Source organism: Schistocerca gregaria, chromosome X (assembly GCF_023897955.1).
Source record: "Schistocerca gregaria isolate iqSchGreg1 chromosome X, iqSchGreg1.2, whole genome shotgun sequence".
NCBI classification, from domain to species: Eukaryota; Metazoa; Arthropoda; class Insecta; order Orthoptera; family Acrididae; genus Schistocerca; species Schistocerca gregaria.
In genome coordinates, this window is record NC_064931.1 from 679,572,396 (window position 1) to 679,593,636 (window position 21,241).

General features: G+C 40.5%; 1 protein-coding gene across 4 annotated transcripts in view; it reads right to left on the reverse strand.

Moving 5' to 3' along the window:
- The window catches only part of LOC126297745 (cullin-1-like), a 217,096-nt gene that overhangs the window by 59,479 nt on the left and 136,376 nt on the right, over window positions 1–21,241 (reverse strand). For all 4 annotated transcript variants that reach the window (XR_007552574.1, XM_049988905.1, XM_049988906.1 and 1 more), the window contains exons 7-9: window positions 18,009–18,108; window positions 10,877–11,031; window positions 2,936–3,229 (exon numbers count right to left, since the gene is read on the reverse strand). Coding sequence is in view for 3 of the 4 variants with exons in the window: in XM_049988905.1 (XP_049844862.1) it covers window positions 2,936–3,229; window positions 10,877–11,031; window positions 18,009–18,108 (549 nt within the window). In the remaining variant the exon portion in view is untranslated. The remainder of the gene's footprint in view (window positions 1–2,935; window positions 3,230–10,876; window positions 11,032–18,008; window positions 18,109–21,241) is intronic.

Consider the following 21,241-nt stretch of genomic DNA (forward strand, 5'->3'; position numbering starts at 1 on the left):
TTAAATTCCAGACAATGCTTCTGGCAAGGATATGCAGATAACCTTGTCATAGTAATACTTGGCAAATTTACTGACACAGTTAGAAATACGGCACAAGGAAGTTTGGACATTGTGCAAAATTGGTGCATTAAACAGGATCTGAGGGTTAATCCTAAGAAGACTGTTTTGGAGCCATTTACAAAGAGACATATTCAACACTCAAGTTGGAATCTAAAGCTCTTCGATGAAACTCTGCCTGTGAAGGGGATAGTGAAATATCTAGGGGTAGCCTTAGATGAGAAACTAACATGGACCCCGCACATTAAGAGTATCTGCTCCAAGGCAAAAAGTACTCTAGTGGGTACTAGAAGGGCTTGTGGCAAAAACTGGTGCCTTAGCCCAAGGAATATGCACTGGATATACACCACAGTGGTCAGAACTAGGATTTCCTACGGGGCCGTAGTGTGGTGGAAGAAGGTAGAACAGCGGGTTGCAGCTAAGGAGCTTGCTAAGATGCAGAAACTAGCCTGCTTAGCCATAACAGGCAGAATTAGCAGCATACCAACTGCCGGAAGGGAAGCCATGCTGGACATTCCTCCACTACACCTTGGGTCAAGATGGAGGCAGCAGCTAGGGCACACAGACTTAAAACTGGCAGAAACTGGGTCTCATTCAGATATCCAAAATCACACACTAACATAATGAGTGAGGTAAATATAGAAATGGCTGGAGAAATGTCTGCTGACTATATAAAAACTGCCAACTGCTTTGACAAGCCTTACAATATAATAATTGGAAGCAAGGAGCAGTGGCAAAAAACAGTTCGACACTGTACAGGGGACATCGTTTGATTCACAGATGGGTTGAAAATAGACCACGGCATTGGGGCGGAGGTGTACAGTGTTCAGCCAAGACTTCTCTCTAGGAAAACTGGCCTTTGTATTCCAAGCTGAAATTACTGCAATCAGGGCATGTGTGGAGGAGAATATGCATAGGTGCTACAAGGACCGTAACATCTACATCTATTCAGACAGCCTGGCAGCTCTGAAATCATTGGCAGCTCCTGCAACAAGATCTAAGATTGTTGCAGAATGCCACAGGGCTCTGGTGGAGCTAGGGGGAAGCAATAGGGTAAACCTAGTGTGGGTCCCTGGCCACTCAGGGATCTGTGGCAATAAACAAGCTGACAGATTGGCTAGGATGCGGGCAACAACTCCATTTATTGGATCGGAACTGTCTTGATGATCACCAAGGCTATGATTAAGTTAAAACTCTGGAACTGGCTTAGGAAACAGCATGTAGGATATTGGACCAAGGTCCATAAACAAAAACATGGTAAGGTAATGATGCCCAAGCCATGTTTTAAAAGAAGCTCTGTAATCCTGGGATTGAACAGGAAAGAGATCAAACTCATGACTGGACTGATGACCAGCCATGGGAATTTCAAAAAACACCTACACACAATGGGTATAATGGAAGAGGACCCTAAATGTAGGATCTGTGATGAGGGTGAAGAAACTGCATCACACCTAAGCTTTGAATGCATGGCATTGGAGAGTACAAGATACAGAATCTTCGGGACAACTAGACCTGAAGAAATTGTGCCTAGCAAAAAACTGGTAGAGGGACGCCTTGCACTATTTAAGGGCCCTGGTTGGCTTTACTAGACAGACAGGGAGCGATACCACACCATAAACTTAGTTTCAGTGCGGGCAGGGGCGGGTTAGACCTAAGATGGTTTTAGCTTCCCTGTTAAAATCAAATCAAATCAAATCGTAAATACACAAACTTCACACAGAACAGATACTGACACATTCTGCCACATACAAATGTAGTGAAAACTGAGATTATGACTTGTACATTAAATTAGACAAATTGGCAAAGAAAATCTCAGAATAGTTGTATGTACCTTGTCAGTCCACAAATTTTTGAGACTAGTTTAATAAAAAAATAGAGAAAACATAAGATGGTGGTTTAATGTTGCAGGTGTTGTACATAGTCCCCCCACCACCACCGCCGCTGCCACTCGAGTACAATGCACAGAACATTCATACAACCGTGTGCAACTTTCAGAAAAGTCATTCCTTAGGACGTTGTTCTGTGTCACACTGGCTTGAATGTCAATTACGTAATCAAAAGTGTTGACCCTTCATATGCTCTTTGCTGTTATGGGGTAGGTTCATATTGATTTTATGATGCCTTGTCACGCATGATGAATTTTTTCTGAAAAGAACTGTCAGGGTTTGGCATTTCAATCAAGTTGCAACAGGCATCCACACATCATTGTTTTTGTTTGGGAGTCAAGGGGTGTGGGACAAATTTTGTGCAGACTTTTATCTTCTTTAACAATTTATCTCGAGATGTCGCTCCATTCCCATTTGTGGCACACCAAGGCTGGCACACTATAGCACACATCTACTACTTAACACTGCATGCTTACAATTGACTGGCAGTCTGCACATATGTTGTTTACAGCTCTTATTTCAAGTTTACACTGTAGTTACTGTGCTCAAATCATTTATACCAGGAATAAAATCAGTCTAAGAACTGTTTGGACACATGATATGTGTTAGGTCCACATGCACAGTAATGATCCCCTTCCTTCATACCCTAGTAATCTACTGATACAGAAAGTGCAAATGACTAGTAGTGAAAGTGCTACAGCTGCAACCTTGTTTATCATCAGAGATGTCACACCAATAAATGAAGTCAATGAATGTGGCCATGAAATGGCTGAACATCTAAAGATAATAGTTAGTTGTTGTTAATAATGTGGTGGTTAACCATTAACATCAACAGATATCAATTAGGACCGGAGAGAGAGAGAGAGAGAGAGAGAGAGAGAGAGAGGATGGGACAGAAAGGAGCTAAGACAATGAAAAACATGTTCTTTTATGACATCATAAAAAAAAGTAAAAGGAGAAGAAAATTTATTAGACTCAGATTTGTAGCTTACATTCAGAGCAGCTTCACCAACTTGATCTATGGCAGCAAGGCCCATGTTTGTAACATGGATGTCAAACAGGCTCCGTAAGTCTTGTAGACCAAATAAAATGTGAGATACCAACTGGTACATTCTTCCAAGATCTTCGGTTTTATAAAAATAGAGCAGCCTCTGGAACTCTACATGAAACATTTCTAATTGTTTTTCAATTAATACCCTCTCGCATGTGTCACAAAGAATATCCAATGTTGTTGGATGAAGGTATATGTGCACTCGTCTTTGTTCTTCAAATAGTCTCAGCTCAACCTGAAACAAATTTTAAGCATTGTATACTTAAGAAAAATTACATTCTAATCAATTACAATGTTGGGGTTTCCATATGCCATGAACTTAAATATAACAAGGAGAAAACAGGTAATGAATCTCAAATCAAAAAATTAACACATTGTTAACACTAGGTAACGAATACGAGTAGGAGTGGTTGGTTGGTTTGTGGGGGTTAAAGGGACCAGATTGCGATGGTCATTAGTCCCTGAGTAGGAGTGTATAGCAATATTACACATTTGTTCCATACTGCTTCAGGAAATGATAGTATAACATATCAAGCAACTGTGGCACTAGAAAGATGAGGGGCAAAAACTGCATGACATAAATGTGACATAAATGATCAGTACAGACATTTCAGAATGAAAAATAATGTAAAATGACAACATTTAAGATATAGAGAATGACAGTAGGAAGTACTTGCTTACATTGCCCACTTTCACTGTGACACTAATCCCTAGTACTCAAATACTCAGTACCAGGTATTAGTCATAGAATCTGTGGTGTTACACACTATTGACACTATGCCAGGCATTCTATATCAACAGGTTGGCAGTAACACATGTCACTGCCCAGCCAAACAACAGCCAGTTTGTAGATGCACCTGCACACGTGAGTAGCGCCACCACAAAACAATAATAATTAATAATTAAGAAGACAGCACACTGACACCAGGCAGTCTAATCATGGAGCTTACCTGCAGCCTTTACAGCATATTAGTTTGCCTCACTATTATTGTGATCGTTTATGATGAACATGACTGTGTAATGGACTAGTTTGGACTTGCAAAAGAACGTTAAGTATATGATGTTACATATAATGTGTGCTTCTAATTATTTTACTCTCTGTCTCAGCACCCACCTATTCTTCAGCATCTGCCCCTGGACCAAACCAACAACTGGCAATGAGACTGTACCCATGGATGTTCCAAAATTTGACCTCCACTTAGCTGCAATTTTTTTCTCCTTTAATTTATTGTTTTTCAGTGACTGTACATACTTTTCACTGTAAGAATTTGATGGAAATGATGACAAGAAATGCTTGCAGTTTAAGCCACCATACAATCGCCAACCTCGTCTCACACAACACAGCCACTGCCAGCATCACCTGTTTCTGGACCACCATTCTGTGCTTCTGACTCAACATACTAGGAGTAATCTGAGTACCAAGAAAAGCTCAATGCATGCATCATGGCACACTGCAATGAAGGTAGCGACAGGAAACCTTATTTTCTTGCAACAATTGGTTTGTTAATGTATAGGCTAGCCTGTAAGCTTTCCCTACTGCCCGCCCTGAAAGTGTTTCTTATGAAGAACTAACAGTTGCACTATGCAAACAACTTGATGAACAGATTAACACGGCAGCAGCATGTTAAAAATTCTTTTGTTTGCAGAGGTAACCAAGTCAGACTCATAAGCAGTGGGTAGCAAACTTACAAGGGCTTACACGCCATTGCAAATTTAAGTGCGAGTGTGGTTGTTATTACAGAAATCCCATGATCAGGGATGTCATTACTCAAAATGTGACAGATCCTTGCATATGCGAACAGATTCGTAAGACTCATGATCCTAGTTTGCAACTAGTTTTGGAATTAGCGAAGCATCAAGATTTGTGAGACAGTGCAATGGCCGACTTTGATTCTGCTCCTATTTGTGTTACACAGAATACTAGTAAACAGGCTGTGGCCATAGCTCGTGCACAACAGCACACAAAATCTCAGCCATGGCAGTGATATAAACAGATTCAGTGTGCCAGGTGGCAGACCAGTTGTGAAAAATCTTGTCTTCAGTGTTTCACAGCTCACAAGTGTCGGGTGTTCCCCTGTCTTGATGCTAAGTATTATCATTGTGGCAAGCACAGTCACTTTCAAGCTGTCTGCAAAAACCCAAGTCCAACAAGCACTTTACACATTCAACAAAGTCTCAATCAGTGCATGTAAATGCAGGTTTTTTTTTTTTCAAATCCAAGTAGTCACTCTAGTGTTACACAGTGCAAATCAAATGCACACACTTCTTCTATTCAGCATCACTCTGGAGACTGTAAATCAAAAAATAATACACAGTTGGACACTGGTGCATCAGTGACTTTGTTGACCAGAAGCATTTATGAACTGCCAGAAAAGCCTAAGCTACAGAAGTCACAGGCAACTATTTCTGGTTATGGTGGACATGAGATTCCTCTGTTAGGCATTTACAACTTACCTGCCACTTTTTGTAGCATTACCAAATAATTTTATTCACACTTTTGTGCCCATGTGACAGTGAAAACATTTTTGACATGGATTCTTTTGATTTGATTGGGTTGCACATTCAAGGCAATGTTCTCTCTGTGAACTCTTTTATGCCTACATACAAGTTAGCTGAAATGTGTGATGAATTTAGTGACTTTTTCAAGATGGCCTACACAAAGCTACTAATTTTGAGGCTTGCATTACTAAGAAAGACAATGCACAACCAGGGTTTTGCTGAACATGACCTGTCTCTTGCACTATCAGAGATCAGGTGGCGTAAGAACTCTTATCTTGGCAGGACAATGGTGTAATTTCCCCCATAGCAGCCAGTCAGTGGGCATCAGCATTAATGATATTTAAAAAACTTTCAGGCATGTTACACATATGTGCAGATTTCAAGGCAACAGTAAAGTCACACTGTGATTGATTCTCCCCTTTGCCATGGCCTGAGGAACTCATTGACAAATTTCATGCAGGCTGCTTCTTTTCAAGACTGATCTTTGCAATTCTTATCTGCAGCTTCCTTGGATAAACAGTCACAAAAAATTTTGTGATCAACATCCTCATGGGGTTATTTAAGTTCTTGAGATTATTCTTCAGCAGCGCATCCACACTTGCAATTTTTCAATGTTATTTGTCACAGCTGACTGCTACAGGTCCTTCTTGTTCAAACTATTTGGATGACATAGTCTTACTCCCAAGTAAAATCTTTCCAACCTCAGGAAATTGTTTCAAGTACTCTCAGATGCTGAGTTACAGTGTAATAAAGACAAGTATGCCTTCTTCCAGACTGAGATTGAATGTTTAAGATATTCAACAGTCAAGGCATCCACCCTTTTGCTGTCACACTAAACCACCATACAAGATCTCCCAGCTCCTGGGAACATCTGTGAACTCCGAGCTGTGTTGGGTAAATTGACTTCTTGCATTGGGTTCATTCTAAATGCCATACAGATTACAGCTCCACTGCATCATCTTCACCAAAAGAATGTTCCATTTAAATGGACTACAGAGTGTCCAGACACATTTCAGAAACTGAAAGATGCTTTACTGAGCAATTGTTGTTTGGTACATTTTAATTCTGTTAAGCCAGGTGTGCTTGTGGTCAATGCATTCTCTTACAGGATTGGCACTGTCCTGTCACATAGAGTTGCATCATTAGATAGGCCAATAACCTTCACATCAAAACTCCTTAACAAGGCATAGTGCAGCTACTCGCAGACTGAGAATGGAGCTCTTGCTATCATATATGAGGTGACGAAATTCCACCAATACTTATATGGCAGCTAATTTTACTTGGCAACAGATCACAAGCCTCTCATCTCATTGTCCAGCCCTTCGAAGCCACTCCCTCCATGCACGACACAAGAGCTGCAGTGTTGGTCTCTCTGCTCTTCTCAAATCACCAGTACAAAATTGTGTAGAGACCAACAGCTAAGCATTCGAACACAGACACTCTCTCTCGCCTACCAGTTGGAGCTGATTTGGCATCCGACACTTTTGAAGGTTCATGTTTGCATAATCATGTTCAGGACAATGAAACACTTGATTGTTTTCCCATCACAGATGGAGACTCCAGATCCAAGAATCTTTTGCAGTACCTCTGCACTGGTTGGCCAGATTCAATTCAGCAGATTAGTGATGCAGTTGTACACCATTATTTTGCTCTTCACTACAACTTTCTGTCCAGCTGTGTGTCATATTACACACAGACAAAATCCTGAGTAGTTGGATCACATTTGCTTCAGAAGGAAATTCTTTGCCTTCTCCATCAAGGACATTGGAGTACTCTGCACACTAAGCAGCTCACATAAAACAACTGCACACTGGTTGGCATGGACACTCCAACTGAACAACTGATTTCAATTTGTCCAGTGTATGCAGAACACATAATTTTTTTATTAGCCCTTACCCAGTGTCCCTTGGCAGCACTTGAATACTCACTTTGCAGGTTCCTGCTGGAATTCTCGTTGGCTTGTTGTGGTAGACACGTTTGGAAAGTTTCTGTTTGTGGTGACCCAGCATTCCACCACAATGGCTAGTACTATCCAAACTCTGAATTCGATATTTTGCACTGTAGGTCTACCAGAAGTGTTGGTTTCGGACAATGGACCCCAGTTCACATCGGCAGGATTTCAGCAGTTTTATGGCACCAATGGCATTAAGTATCTGATGAAAGCACTGTTCTACCCTTACTATAATGGCAAAGTGGAACGCTCCATCCAGCATTCAAGCAACAGATGAACAAGTTATGTGCTTCCCATACAACTAAGCATTAGTGCTCTTCCTTTCATCATACTGATCCCAGCAATAAAACACCATGCAACCAGCAGAAGTTTTGCATGGATGCCAACATAGAACACTGCTTCAGTTGCTGCACCTCTGCAGCTATCAACCCATCCTCCAGAGTGGTCTAAGTTTAATGTTACTGATATCATCATTTTCAGAATTTTTGGTAGGCACAGGTGGTAGAAATGAGGCATTATCGAGAAAGTCTTAGGCCATTCTTTATATATCTCACAAGGCCCCATTGGCCAGCAAAAGCACCATCAGCATCAGCTGCACTTGTGTGGGCTATGTGAACTTGCCACAGGTTTTTCATTTGTTGAGTCTGTGCCCAGGAGCACCCCGCAGTCACAGTCACCTTTGCCTTCCCCCATATATTGTGCTGTCCAGTGCCAGTCAGGGTACCAATGGCTGTCGATGCAACACTGTCACTGTTATCACAGTACCAGGAGCTCCAGCCACAATTTTGGATTTCATTTGCAGCCTTTGGAGTGTTATTAGTTTGCCTCTCTCTTAGTGTGACTGTTTACGATGAATTTGCCCGCACAACATACCAGTTTGGAATACTATTTGGACTTACAGAAGAAAGTTAAGTGACATTACACACATATTATGTGTGCTTCTAATTATTTTTCTCTCTGTCTCAGCATCCAACTATTCCTTGACATCCATCACTGGACCAACCCAACAAAATCAGCACTGTAGAAGACACAGGTAACAAAACTGGGCAGCAGAGCCATGAAAAGATACAGCAGGGCAAAAGGGGGCATACAAAATGAAAGGGAGGGACAGTGCCACATGTGTGGTCTGATGGAGGGAGGGTACTAGAAACTGGCATGGGGCAAGAAGTGATACAAGAAGCAACATCAGGCAGGAAGTGCGTAACATTGTTGATGGATCTGAGGCAAGGCGGCCACAGCACATGAGACAGCAGTCTAAATCACAGCAGATGGCTCTGTAGTGGGTAGAGCACTGCACAGCAGAGACCAGAGGGTGGATCATGGAAAAAAAAAAAAAAAAAAAAAAAAAAAAAAAAAAAAAAAAAAAAAAACAGGAGGTGGTGTGTCACGAGAAATGAGAGGGGGCCAGGTACCATGGTAAACGACAGTGTTGGGATGCTAGGGAAAAGTACACATTGAAAGTACTATGGGAAACTATACAAGGAAGTCTCTGTAGGAAATATGAGGGTCAGTGTGTCATAGACAACAGAAACTACCAGAGTTTGCATCATCAAATTTTGGCCTCATTTGAAGTAACTACTTTACATCATTCCTTCCCCTTAAAATTGCATATGCCGGGGCAGAGTGCTGTGGATAATGGCAGGGAGCAGAGGTTCTGAGTGAAATGGAAAGGGGGAGGCATATCATGTGAAACACCAGTGGCACATCGAAGACTCCATGACATGGAAAGGGAAAGCCACATGCCCTGTGAGGCACCACAGTAAATGCACTAAATGATGACAAAAGGGAGGGGGTGGTAGGGGGGAGGTGGGAGCCTGAGGGCATCCTGAATGTACACGTGGCAAGAGCATTGTAGGAAATGGCAGGGTGGCCCAGTAAGCACATGAGGCAGGCATGGGGTGCCACAGGAAAGTGCACAGAGCAGGGAGCTCTGGGGACAGAGAGGGAGAATAGAGCTATTAGCAATGAAAACTACGAGAATTATTATTTTCAAATTCTGAAATGTTTCACACATTTTATGTGACTTTTTTACATCATTCAGGCCTTTGAAATTTCATGTGTTGAAAACTTTAAACTACTTGGAAACAAATTACCTTCAGTACTGTTGAACATATTTTGCATTTGGTAGTTAACTGTGTCAGCAGTAACAGTGCCACGAGGAGTAGAAAGAGCGTTAGCTAACACAAATTTCATAATCGTTTAACTTTTTAACTACAAAAACCAGGACTTATTATTTGAAGATAGAATGTGATGGAAAGAAAGTTGTCAGCAGGAAGCAGGTAGAATAGAGTAACACCAATTAAAATATATATGTGGTGTCTGTAGACACCATTTTAATCCTGCAGACAATACAAATCAAGACAAAAATGAATTAAGGATATTAGCTGCCAATACGCACTGATTTATATCAATGGAGAAAGCTGAAAATTCTGGATGGTGTATCAGTCAGCGCATCTGTCTAGCGAGCAGGAGACCTGGATTTGAATCCCAGTGCGGCACAAATTTTCAATTTTCTCCATTCATACAAATCAATGCCCACTTTAATTCCTTTTTGTCTTGCACACCAAGCTTGAACTCTAACAGGAATTGGCAAAATGCCAAGAGTAATGAATATAATGGGCAAAGGACACTACATCAGTAGTGTGTGGATTAGTTGAGAATTTGGGTCTTGTAGGAGGTGTCCTAGGGTAGTCCATGCAGTTGCAGTTGCAACTGTATTCAGATGGGATAGTGGTCAGTGCATCTGGCCAGTAAGCATGAGAGCTGAATTCAAATCCAAATCCAGCACAAAATTTCAACTTTCCCCACTGGTAGCTAACATCTTTAATTCCTCTGTGCCCAAACCAATGTAAACGTTACTTGAAGACTGCCTGTTAGATTCTATCTCCACTTTTCTATACAAATATTTGCTATTTAGTTTTAAGGATTAATTTTAACACAGTACTTATAAACTTCATTCTTTATCATCGCAACTCTATTGTTCCTTTTACTCCTAGTATTTACCCACTTGTTACTTATTCTAATCCCAGTGTGCCCCAAGATTTTTCTGTCACTTATTGCCTCTTTCATTTCCTGCAATGACTTTTTAATGTGAAAAATACCAAGGTGCATCATAGTTTGGAATCTAAATTAAACTGTAGGTCTCCCTGTAACTGGCTGACTAAGGCAAGGACACATCATCTAAAATAGGACCAAGTCTAATAAAACAACTGTGGTATTAAAACCAACTTTTGTGCTGGAGGTGTATTTATTAACCACTGACTTATGTTGAATTAAACATGTGTACAATACAACAGAAAATAGTAAACAAACTTCCACTGCAACCAGCATATATTTTCATCTTGTTAACAACATAAACTATCTAAATTGGTTATAAAAAATAAATATATTGTGCACAAAGTCATACTTCTGTACATTCAAATGCATATTTACCCTCTTCATATATTCAGGAACTGAACTGTACCGAAGAAATTCTGTGCTTTCTCGGGTATAGTATCTTTCTGTATCAGCCAGAAATACATCTTCAAATGCCTCCTTGTAGAGAATCAAGTTCTTTCCTTTACCTTCTGGATCCTCTTCATTTGAACCTGAAATCAGAAGACCAATTTACAATTCAAATAATTGCATTTCTCTGACTACCATAAGATAATGTTGCACAATAGCATGCTCATAATCACACACATTTAATATGGAATACAGAGTTTTATAAAAAGAAACCTCTCATAAAATTTCACAAAGCAAGTTTCTATAAAAGTAGAGTATTATGAGAACAAATGCAGTCCTATTGAAACTTCCTGGCAGATTAAAACTGTCTGCCGTACCGAGACTCAAACTCGAGACCTTTGCCTTTCGACGGCAAGTGTTCTACCAACTGAACTACCCAAGCACAACTCACGGCCTGTCCTCACAGCTTTACTTCTGCCAGTACCTCGTCTCCTACCTTCCAAACTTAACAGAAAGTCTCCTGCGAACCTTACAGAAGTAGTACTACTGAAAGAAAGGATATTGTGGAGACATGGCTTAGCCACAGACTAGGGGATGTTTCCAGAATGAGATTTTCACTCTGCAGCGGGGTGTGCACTAATATGAAACTTGCTGGCAGATTAAAACTGTGTGCCAGACAGAGATTTGAAATCGGGACCTTTACCTTTCGCAGGCAAGTGCTCTACCAAATGAGCTACCCAAACACGACTCACACCCCGTCCTCACAGCTTTATTTGTACCAGTACCTCGTCTCCTACCTTCCAAACTTTACAGAAAGTCTCCTGTGAACCGGCACACAGTGTTACTCTGCGAGGAAGTTTCATATCAGCACACACTCCGCTGCAGAGTGAAAATCTCATTCTGGAAACATCCCCTAGGCTGTGGCCTAGCCATGTCTCCGCAATATCCTTTCTTTCAGGAGTGTTAGTTCTGCAAGGTTCGCAGGAGAACTTCTGTTAAGTTTGGAAAGTATGAGACGAGTTACTGGCAGAAGTAAAGCTGTGAGGACTGGGCGTGAGTCGTGCTTGGATAGCTCAGTTCGTAGAGCTCTTGCCCGCGAAAGGCAAAGGTCCCAAGTTCGAGTATCAGTCCGGCACACAGTTTTAATCTGTCACAAAAAAAGAAAACACAAATATATTTGATTGTTTGCAAATGTACTGATGAAGGCAATAAAGCAGAAATAAATTCATATACAAACATTAAATACCAAACAGCATATTGCCTACTCGTTCTGTGTGATATGAATTTAGTTGAGGCAGACCACTATTTTAATAAATTGAATATTGATCTAGTTTGGATTACACTTATATTTTGGTACCACATAAATATGAGAAATGTATGCGCTTGCAAAAAAGAAGATGCCATGGTGGTGGGGAGTAGGGTCAAAAGTAGCAGTAGAAAAAGCATATAAGCAATGGTTTGCTGTACTGGTTGTTGTGCAAGTCTAAAACTCTGTGTGTTATTTTAAAAAAGATATTTTGTTTTTCCATACACATTTATGGTATATGAAATCAGGGCTCACTGTTCACATTATTTGTTAGATATTAGGCTGGAAATGTTTATCAAAGAAAACTTTGATAAATTAAGTACTTTTTTCCTTCTTCCACTTTCTCATGTCAACTGTCGAATTACTACCACTTGGCAAAATACAGTAAATTGGAGCTTGATGTTAATATGGCAGGATGAAATGGAAATATGACATCAGCATGTAAGAAATATAACAGCAGAATGACATTTTCACTCTGCAGCGGAGAGTGCGCTGATATGAAACTTCCTGGCAGATTAAAACTGTATGGCGTACCGAGTCTCGAACTCGGAACATCTGCCTTCCGCAGGCAAATGCTCGACCAACCGAGCTACCCAAGCATGACTCACGCCCCATCCTAACAGCTTTACTTCTTCCAGTACCTCGTCTCCTACCTTCCAAACTTAACAGAAGCTCTCCTGCGAACCTTGCAGAACTAGCACTCCTGAAAGAAAGGATATTGTGGAGACTTGGCTTCGCCACAGCCTATGGGATGCTTCCAGAATGAGATTTTCACTCTGAAGGCAGGTGTGCGCTGATATGAATCTTCCTGTTAGATTAAAACTGTGTGCCGGACCGAGACTCGAACTCGGACCTTTTCCTTTCGCGAGCAATTGCTCTACCAACTGAGCTACCCAAGCACGACTCACACCCCGTCCTCACAGCTTTACTTGTACCAGTACCTCATCTCCTACCTTCCAAACTTAACAGAAGCTCTCCTGCGAACCTTGCAGAACTAGCACACCTGAAAGAAAGGATATTGTGGAGACATGGCTTCGCCACAGCCTAGGGGATGTTTCCAGAATGAGATTTTCACTCTGAAGCCAGGTGTGCGCTGATATAAAACTTCCTGTTAGATTAAAACTGTGTGCCGGACCGAGACTCGAACTCGGACCTTTTCCTTTCGCGAGCAAGTGCTCTACCAACTGAGCTACCCAAGCACAACTCACAGCCCGTCCTCATAGCCTTACTTCCACCAGTACTTCGTCTCCTACCTTCCAAACTTAACAGAAGCTCTCCAGCGAACCTTGCAGAACTAGCGCTCCTGAAAGAAATGATATTGCGGAGACGAAAACTGTGTGCCAGACCGAGAATCAAACTCGGGACCTTTGCTTTTCGCGGGCAAGTCCTCTACCAGCTCAGCTACCCAAGCACGACTCACACCCCATCCTCACAGCTTTACTTATACCAGTACCTCGTCTCCTACTTTCCAAACTTAACAGAAGGTCTCCTATGAACCGGCACACTGTTTTAATCTGCCAGGAAGTTTCATATCAGCGCACACACGGCTGCAGAGTGAAAATCTCATTCTGCAAACATCCCCTAGGCTGTGGCGAAGCCATGTCTCCACAATATCCTTTCTTTCCAGAGTGCTAGTTCTGCAAGGTTCGCAGGAGAGCTTCTGTTAAGTTTGGAAGGTAGGGGAAGAGGTACTGGCAGAAGTAAAGCTGTGAGGATGGGGCGTGAGTTGTGCTTGGGTAGCTCAGTTGATCGAGCATTTTCCTGCAGAAAGCAAAGGTCCCGAGTTTGAGTCTCGGTACAACACACAGTTTTAATCTGCCAGGAAGTTTCATATCAGTGCACACCCCATTGCAGAGTGAAAATCTCATTCTGTAAATATCCCCTAGGCTGTGGCATAGCCATGTCTCTGCAATATCCTTTCTTTCAGGAGTGTTAGTTCTGCAAGGTTCGCAGGAGAACTTCTGTTAAGTTTGGAAGGTAGGAGACGAGTTACTCACACACTACTTAACCTAAATTATCCTAAGGACAAACACACACACCCATGCCCGAGGGAGGACTCGAATCTCTGCCAGGATCATCCACACAGTCCATGACTGCAGTGCCTTAGATCGCTCGGCTAATCCCATGCGGCCCAAAAAATACTGTGTTCACATTCACTCCTCCAGTAAAAACCTTCATGACACTGTCAAAATAAATCAACTACAATGTCCTTATTTTCATAGTACACATTCCTGCTTTCCTGCTGCCAAAAGCTTCAAATTGTTGGCAACTTGCAAATACAACTATCACTTGATTTGGGAAAAGTGCACCAAAATGTTTCACATTACACAGCACTGCAAGAAATAGCCACAAAGCATGGGAATAATTACATGGGTGCAAACAGACAGTGGCACAAGGAATAGCATGATCTAAGGATTAACATACACTTCACAAACACACAATGGAAAATCCAGGATTGAATGTAACAATATTAGAGAAGGAAAATTGCTACTCACCATATAGAGGTGCACACTTGTCTGCAGTCTCAGACAACTGAGTGTGATTTCAGCTGTCTGAGACTGGAAACGTGTGTGTAAGTTGCATTTGCACGCATGTGTGTGTGTGTGTGTGTGTGTGTGTGTGTGTGTGTATTGCTGACAAAGGCCTTAATGGCCGAAAGCTATAATTGTGTGAATCTTTCTGTTGTGCCTATCGCGACTCAGCATCTCCGCTGCATGGTGAGTAGCAACTTTCCTTCTCTAATATTGTTTCTTCACAAACAAAAGTTTATATCTATCATTGTATCTTATGTACAGATAATGTAACACCACCATCAATGTTTGAACCTCTCAACAAGCAGTTAGGCACCACAGTAATAAATTAAGATAGTTTTCTGATAGCACATTCTATCTGTAGTATGTTAAAGTACAGTTTCAGAGAGTGCATTGTTGCTCCAATTTTAAGTGATTGAGCTAAGATTGCTGGAACAGCTCAGTGTGTGATATTATCCTGACACATCACTACACCATTTAATCTTATTCACACTGTCATTCTGTGTCAACAAGGGTTGACAGTGTGCAGTGTTGCTCATCACATGGGCATTCATCACAACACTTGTTTACTGAATATGTTTGTGTTACTAACAGTGAAGTGAAAAATGTATCTTGAAGCATTTGCCTGTGCAATGACATGAGCTGTCTGCTCAGTATGGCTCATAGAAACTCAAAGGGCTAGCAACAGAGCTAGATTAAGACTTCCTGATGGTAACATGGTGAAAAACCTAAAACTAGACTGGACAATCCAAAATTAAATCCACACAGCCATCAAAATCAGGTCTCATGAAAAATTTTAACCAAGAACAGCTGCCAAAATGAATAACTTAGAAGTAGATATCCTCAAAGTAGTGAAGCAACTTAAATCACTTAATAAAACCAAGTCTTCTGATCCAGACTGTATACCAATTAGGTTCCTTTCACAGTATACTGATGCAACAGTTCCATATTTAACAATTACATAATATCACCTGGTCAATGAAAGGTGCATTCCCAAAGACTGGAAAGTTGCATAGATCACACCAATATTCAAAAAAGGCAACAGGAGTAATTCACTAAATTACAGACACATATCATTGACATGCAGCAGGATGTTGGATCGTATATTGTGTTTGAACATTATGAATTACCTTGAAGAGAATAGTCTACTGACTCACAGTCAACACAGATTTAGAAAACATTGTTCTTCTGAAGCACAACTAGCTCTTAACTCACACGAATTGTTGAGTGCTATTGACAGAGGATTTCACACTGATTCCATATTTTTAGATTTATAGAAGGTTTTTGACACTAAAGCTCACAAGCAGCTTGTTATCAAATTGCGTGCTCATGGAATATTGTCTCAGTTATGTGACTACACTTGTGTTTTCCTGTCAGAGAGGTCACAGTTCATAGTAACTGATGGAAAGTCATTGAGTAAAACAGAACTGATTTCTGGCATTTCCTAAGGTAGTATTATAGGCCCTATGCTGCTCCTTATATTTACAAATTATTCAGGAGACAACCTGAGCAGCCATCTTAGGTCGTTTGCAGATCGTTGGTTAATTTGGGGGCGGAGGGGACCAAACAGTGAGGTCACCAGTCCCACTGGATTAGGGAAGGATGGAGAAGGAAGTTGGCCGTGCCCTTTCAAAGGAACCATCCCAGCATTTGCCTGAAGCAAACCTAAATCAGGATGGCCGAGTGTGGGTTTGAACTATTGTTCTCCTGGATGCAAGTCCAGTGTGCTAACCACTGTGCCACCTTGCTTGGTATTTGCAGATGATGCAGACATTTATCGTGTAATAAAGACATCAGAAGATCAAAACCAATTGCAAAACAATTTAGATAAGATATCTGTATGATATAAAAATTGGCAATTGCCTCTAAATGATGAAAAGTGTGATGTCATCCACATGGGTGCTAAAAAAAATCAATTAAACTTTGGTTACACAATAAATGAATCAAATCTAAAGGCCATATATTCAACTAAATACCTAGGAATTACTATTACAAAAAACTTATATTGGAAAGAACACAGAAGATGCAACAGATCTACTAAGGAGATTGTCTACACTGCACTTGTCTGTCTTCTGGAGTACTGCTGTGCATCAAGAAAGTTCAAAGAAGGGTAGCACATTTTGTATTATCAAGAAATATGGGGGAGAGTGTCACAGACACAATACAGGATTTGGGGCAGAAATCATTTACACAAAGGCGTTTTTCGTAGCGGCAGGATCTTCCCACAAAATTTCAGTCATGATCTTTCTCCTCTGAATTTGAATATATTCTGTTGACGCTGACCTACATGAGAAGAAATGATCATCATAATAAAATCAGAGCTTGAAAGGAAAGACATATGTGTTATTGTTTTCCATACACTGTTCAAAAGTGGAAATAATGGAGAATTAGTGTGAAGATGATTCAATGAACCCTCTGCTGAGCACTTATGTGTGATTTTCAGAATAGCCCTGTAGATGTAGATGTAGATGTCATCCAAGTGTAATACCATTCACAGTCATCCACACAATAGAGTGCTGAGCAGAACACATACAGAATTATCCAGTTGCTCATTGTCATTTTCTATTGAAATGTTATCAGAGAATTATTACTTTCGGATGACTCTACGCTCATGCTCAACATATATCTCCCCAACGTATTTCTTCAGTATGCACAAATACAATAAAAAGTGTCATTTGTCATGTCTCAGCTCAGTTGAGTGAGCCTAGGGTGGAAAAAACACGTAAATGAGGTGATGTACGTGCTATGGATTACTCCCACATGGTTACTACGAATGATATATCAAACCTGGGATAACAGTGTGTCAGTTTTCTTGGAGACAGCATGACATGAATGATATGAACATGTTTTAGTGCACAAGGTGACAACACTGTAGTGCCATGTCAGAATAGAGTGTTTGCTCACTATATAACAAGGGGTATTTTTGCCATTATCAATGCACATTTTAAAAATTCAGGCAGGGAAAAACTTTGAAGTCTGTATGTATAAGTTTGATGAATTTACAGACCAGACTAACTGTGGCACCAGAGATTAAATATTTGCCATGCATGTGACAGTCATCACAGATTTGCAAAATAAGGCAAACTTAAACTGCTAGAGTTCCTTCCCAGAAATATAATGACAACAAAATTTATTCCTGCGGCATCATAAATTAGCCTACGGACACAATTTTTTTTTTTACCTGTGTCATGAGTAACAGTCATTCCACATAATAAATCTCCATTATCTCTGTACAAAAGACTACCACCAGAACTACTGCCACTGATAAGTAATGTGCACTTACCCAATTCAACATAACAGTTGATAACTCCACTTACTAATCTTGTGTTTATTGTTTCTCCATTACGTTCCCTTTCAATTAATTTCAAAACAGCATTTGTCACCTGAAAGAAACATTAAAAAATCCAGTTTCAACCCATAGCTACACATGAAAGCTGTGGTGTAAGAGATAACAAAATTGGCCGACATACAGTGGTCTTCAGTGTTTTAATTGTTCAGCAACTTACTTTCGACTAAAAAGCATATGAGAAATCAACATGATTACACTCATGGTGTGGCAAGTAATGCAGGAACAGGAAGGAGTTATAGTTTGGCAGTTTACCTCCAATTGTGTGTATGTTGCTTCTGTTCTTTCAGAAATGTCTCAAACAACAGACACCATTTTGCCCCTACAGCCAATATGAATCAGGATGCAAAGGAATTAAAGATATTAGCTGCCATTCAGCACTGATTTACATCAGTGGGGAAAGTCTGAACTGCAGTACAGCACAAATTTTCAACTTGCCCGATTGATATTAATCAATGCCCACTGACAGCTAATGTCTTTAATTCCTCTGTGTCTTACTTTCAGCTGACTGTAGCTGTACATCTATCATAAATAGATTTTTGCCAACAAATGGAATCATGATGTGTGCACCAAATTAGGAATACAGAGTGTAGTTACACATCAGTAAATGAATTTTTGCTTAAAATAGAAAAACAATTTTATACAGCCTGGATGAAAAACTAAAATTAAAAAAATGGGTTTAACATCTTGTTAACATCCAACATTACTGATGACAAAGTCATTACAGGCTAGCACAAATTCTGATTGACCAAGCATGGGGCAGGAAACTGCCTTTGGCATTTTCAAAAGAGCAACCCAAGGCATCAGCTTAACAGATTCAGAGATACCATGGAAAACTTAAATTCAAATCATTAGATGGTGATTTGAACTCTGCTCTCTCCTAATGTACATCTAGTACCAATACCAATGTGCCACCTCAATTGACAAAAAACATGAAGACCCATAAGCAGTGAAAGCACCAAAGGAGAATGAAAGAAGCACTTCTGACATAAGTGTAATCAAGATACACGTTAATACATGACATGTATTTGCAGCTGCAAATATGTACAACTATCAGCTGTATATTTGAATCACAATGAAAATCTGCTGGATGACTCAAACCCAGTATTCCCACTTACTGCAAATGATCACCTTACCATTACGCTATCTGAGCATGCTTCATGGCCGGACCCAAACTTCCATTGTACATCCATTATGCATATTCCTGTACAGGGGAGAATATTAATTGAAAGTCACATACCCAGTGTCAGCTGATAAATATGATATTGCAGAGCCTGTGTTGTTCAGAAGTATGATGCTGTGTTCTTTCGGACATAACTTAAAATATCTCGCCTGCACAGGAATATACATGATTGATGTACAAGAGTAGGCTATAGGCACATGAACAACAACATACAGAAGTCTGAGTTCTGGCCATGAAGTGGACTCGGATAATCTAATGGTAAGGTGACCAATTGCAATAAGCAGGGAATCTGAGTACAAGTCCCGGTCTGGCACAAATTTTCATTGTTTTTATTCCATTATATAGCTGGTGGTTGTTCATATTGGCAACTGTGAATACAATTCATGTATTTCATAATGGCTGTAGTTGTCACTGTGCCTGTTCCTTCACACATGCAAGCATGCCTGAAGGAACTCTGCATCATACTTCTGAACAACACAGGCACTGCAATACCATATAACTGAATGTTTATGACAACAGTTTCATATGGTCAGCAAAGTGACTTTGCCAAAAAGATCAGCTGGCAACCATACTTTTATCAATATCCATCTGCTGTTTAATGCCATTTTTATTTGGTGAGCAGTGATCTATCATTATTCAAATATCACCACAATATCCTCTAAGAAAAACCATAAAAAGCCAATGGCATGTTACAAATAACCTGCTGGCCTGTATTACATTAGGATAGATGGTTGGTTGGTTGGTTTGTGGATGGGGGCCAAATAGTGAGGTCATTGGTCACATCAGATTAGGGAAGGTTGGGGAAGGAAGTCGGCCATGTCCTTTCAAAGGAACCAGCCCAGTATTGGCCTGAAGGGATTTAGTGAACTGAAGAAACTGCAAAAAGGAGGGAATTTAAGGAGATAGGATCTGGATAAACTGAGTAAACCAGAGGTTGAACAGAGATTCAGGGAGAGCATAAGGGAACAATTGACAGAAATGGAGGAAAGAAGTACAGTATAAGAAGAATGGGTAGCTCTGAGGAATGAAGTAGTGAAGGCAGCAGAGAATCAAGTAGGTAAAACGACAAGGGCTAGTAGAAATCCTTGGACAACAGAAGAAATACTGAATTTAATTGATGAAAGGAGAAAATATAAAAATGCCGTAAATGAAGCACGCAAAAAGGAATACAAAGGCTCAAAAATGAGATTGACAGGAAGTGCAAAATGGCTAAGCAGGGATGGCTGGAGGACAAATGTAAGGATGTAGAGGCTTATCTCACTAGGGGTAAGATAGATACTGCCCACAGGAAAATTAAACAGACGTTTGGAGAGAAGAGAACCACTTGTATGAATATCAAGAGCTCAGATGAAAACCCAGCTCTAACCAAAGAAGGGAAAGCAGAAAGGTGGAAGGAGTATACAGAGGGTCTATACAAGGGCGATGTACTTGAGGACAATATTATGGAAATGGAAGAGGATGTAGATGAAGATGAAATGGGAGATAAGATACTGCTGAAGAGTTTGACAGAGCACTGAAAGACCTGAGTTGAAACATGGCCCCAGGAGTAGACAACATTCCATTAGAACTACTGACAGCCTTGGGAGAGCCAGTCATGACAAAACTCTACCATCTGGTGAGCAAGATGTGTGAGACAGGTGAAAAACCCTCAGAGTTCAAGACGAATATAATAATTCCAATCCCAAAGAAAGCAGGTGTTGACAGATGTGAAAATTACTGAACTATCAGTTTAATAAGTCACAGCTGCAAAATACTAACGAGAATTCTTTACAAATGAATGGAAAAACTGGTAGAAGCTGACCTCGGGGAAGATCAGTTTGGATTCCGTAGAAATATTAGAACATGTGAGACAATACTGACCCTACGAGTTATCTTAGAAGAAAGATTAAGGAAAGACAAACCTACGTTTCTAGTATTTGTAGACTTAGAGAAAGCTTTTGACTATGTTGACTGGAATACTCTCTTTCAAATTCTGAAGGTGGCAGGG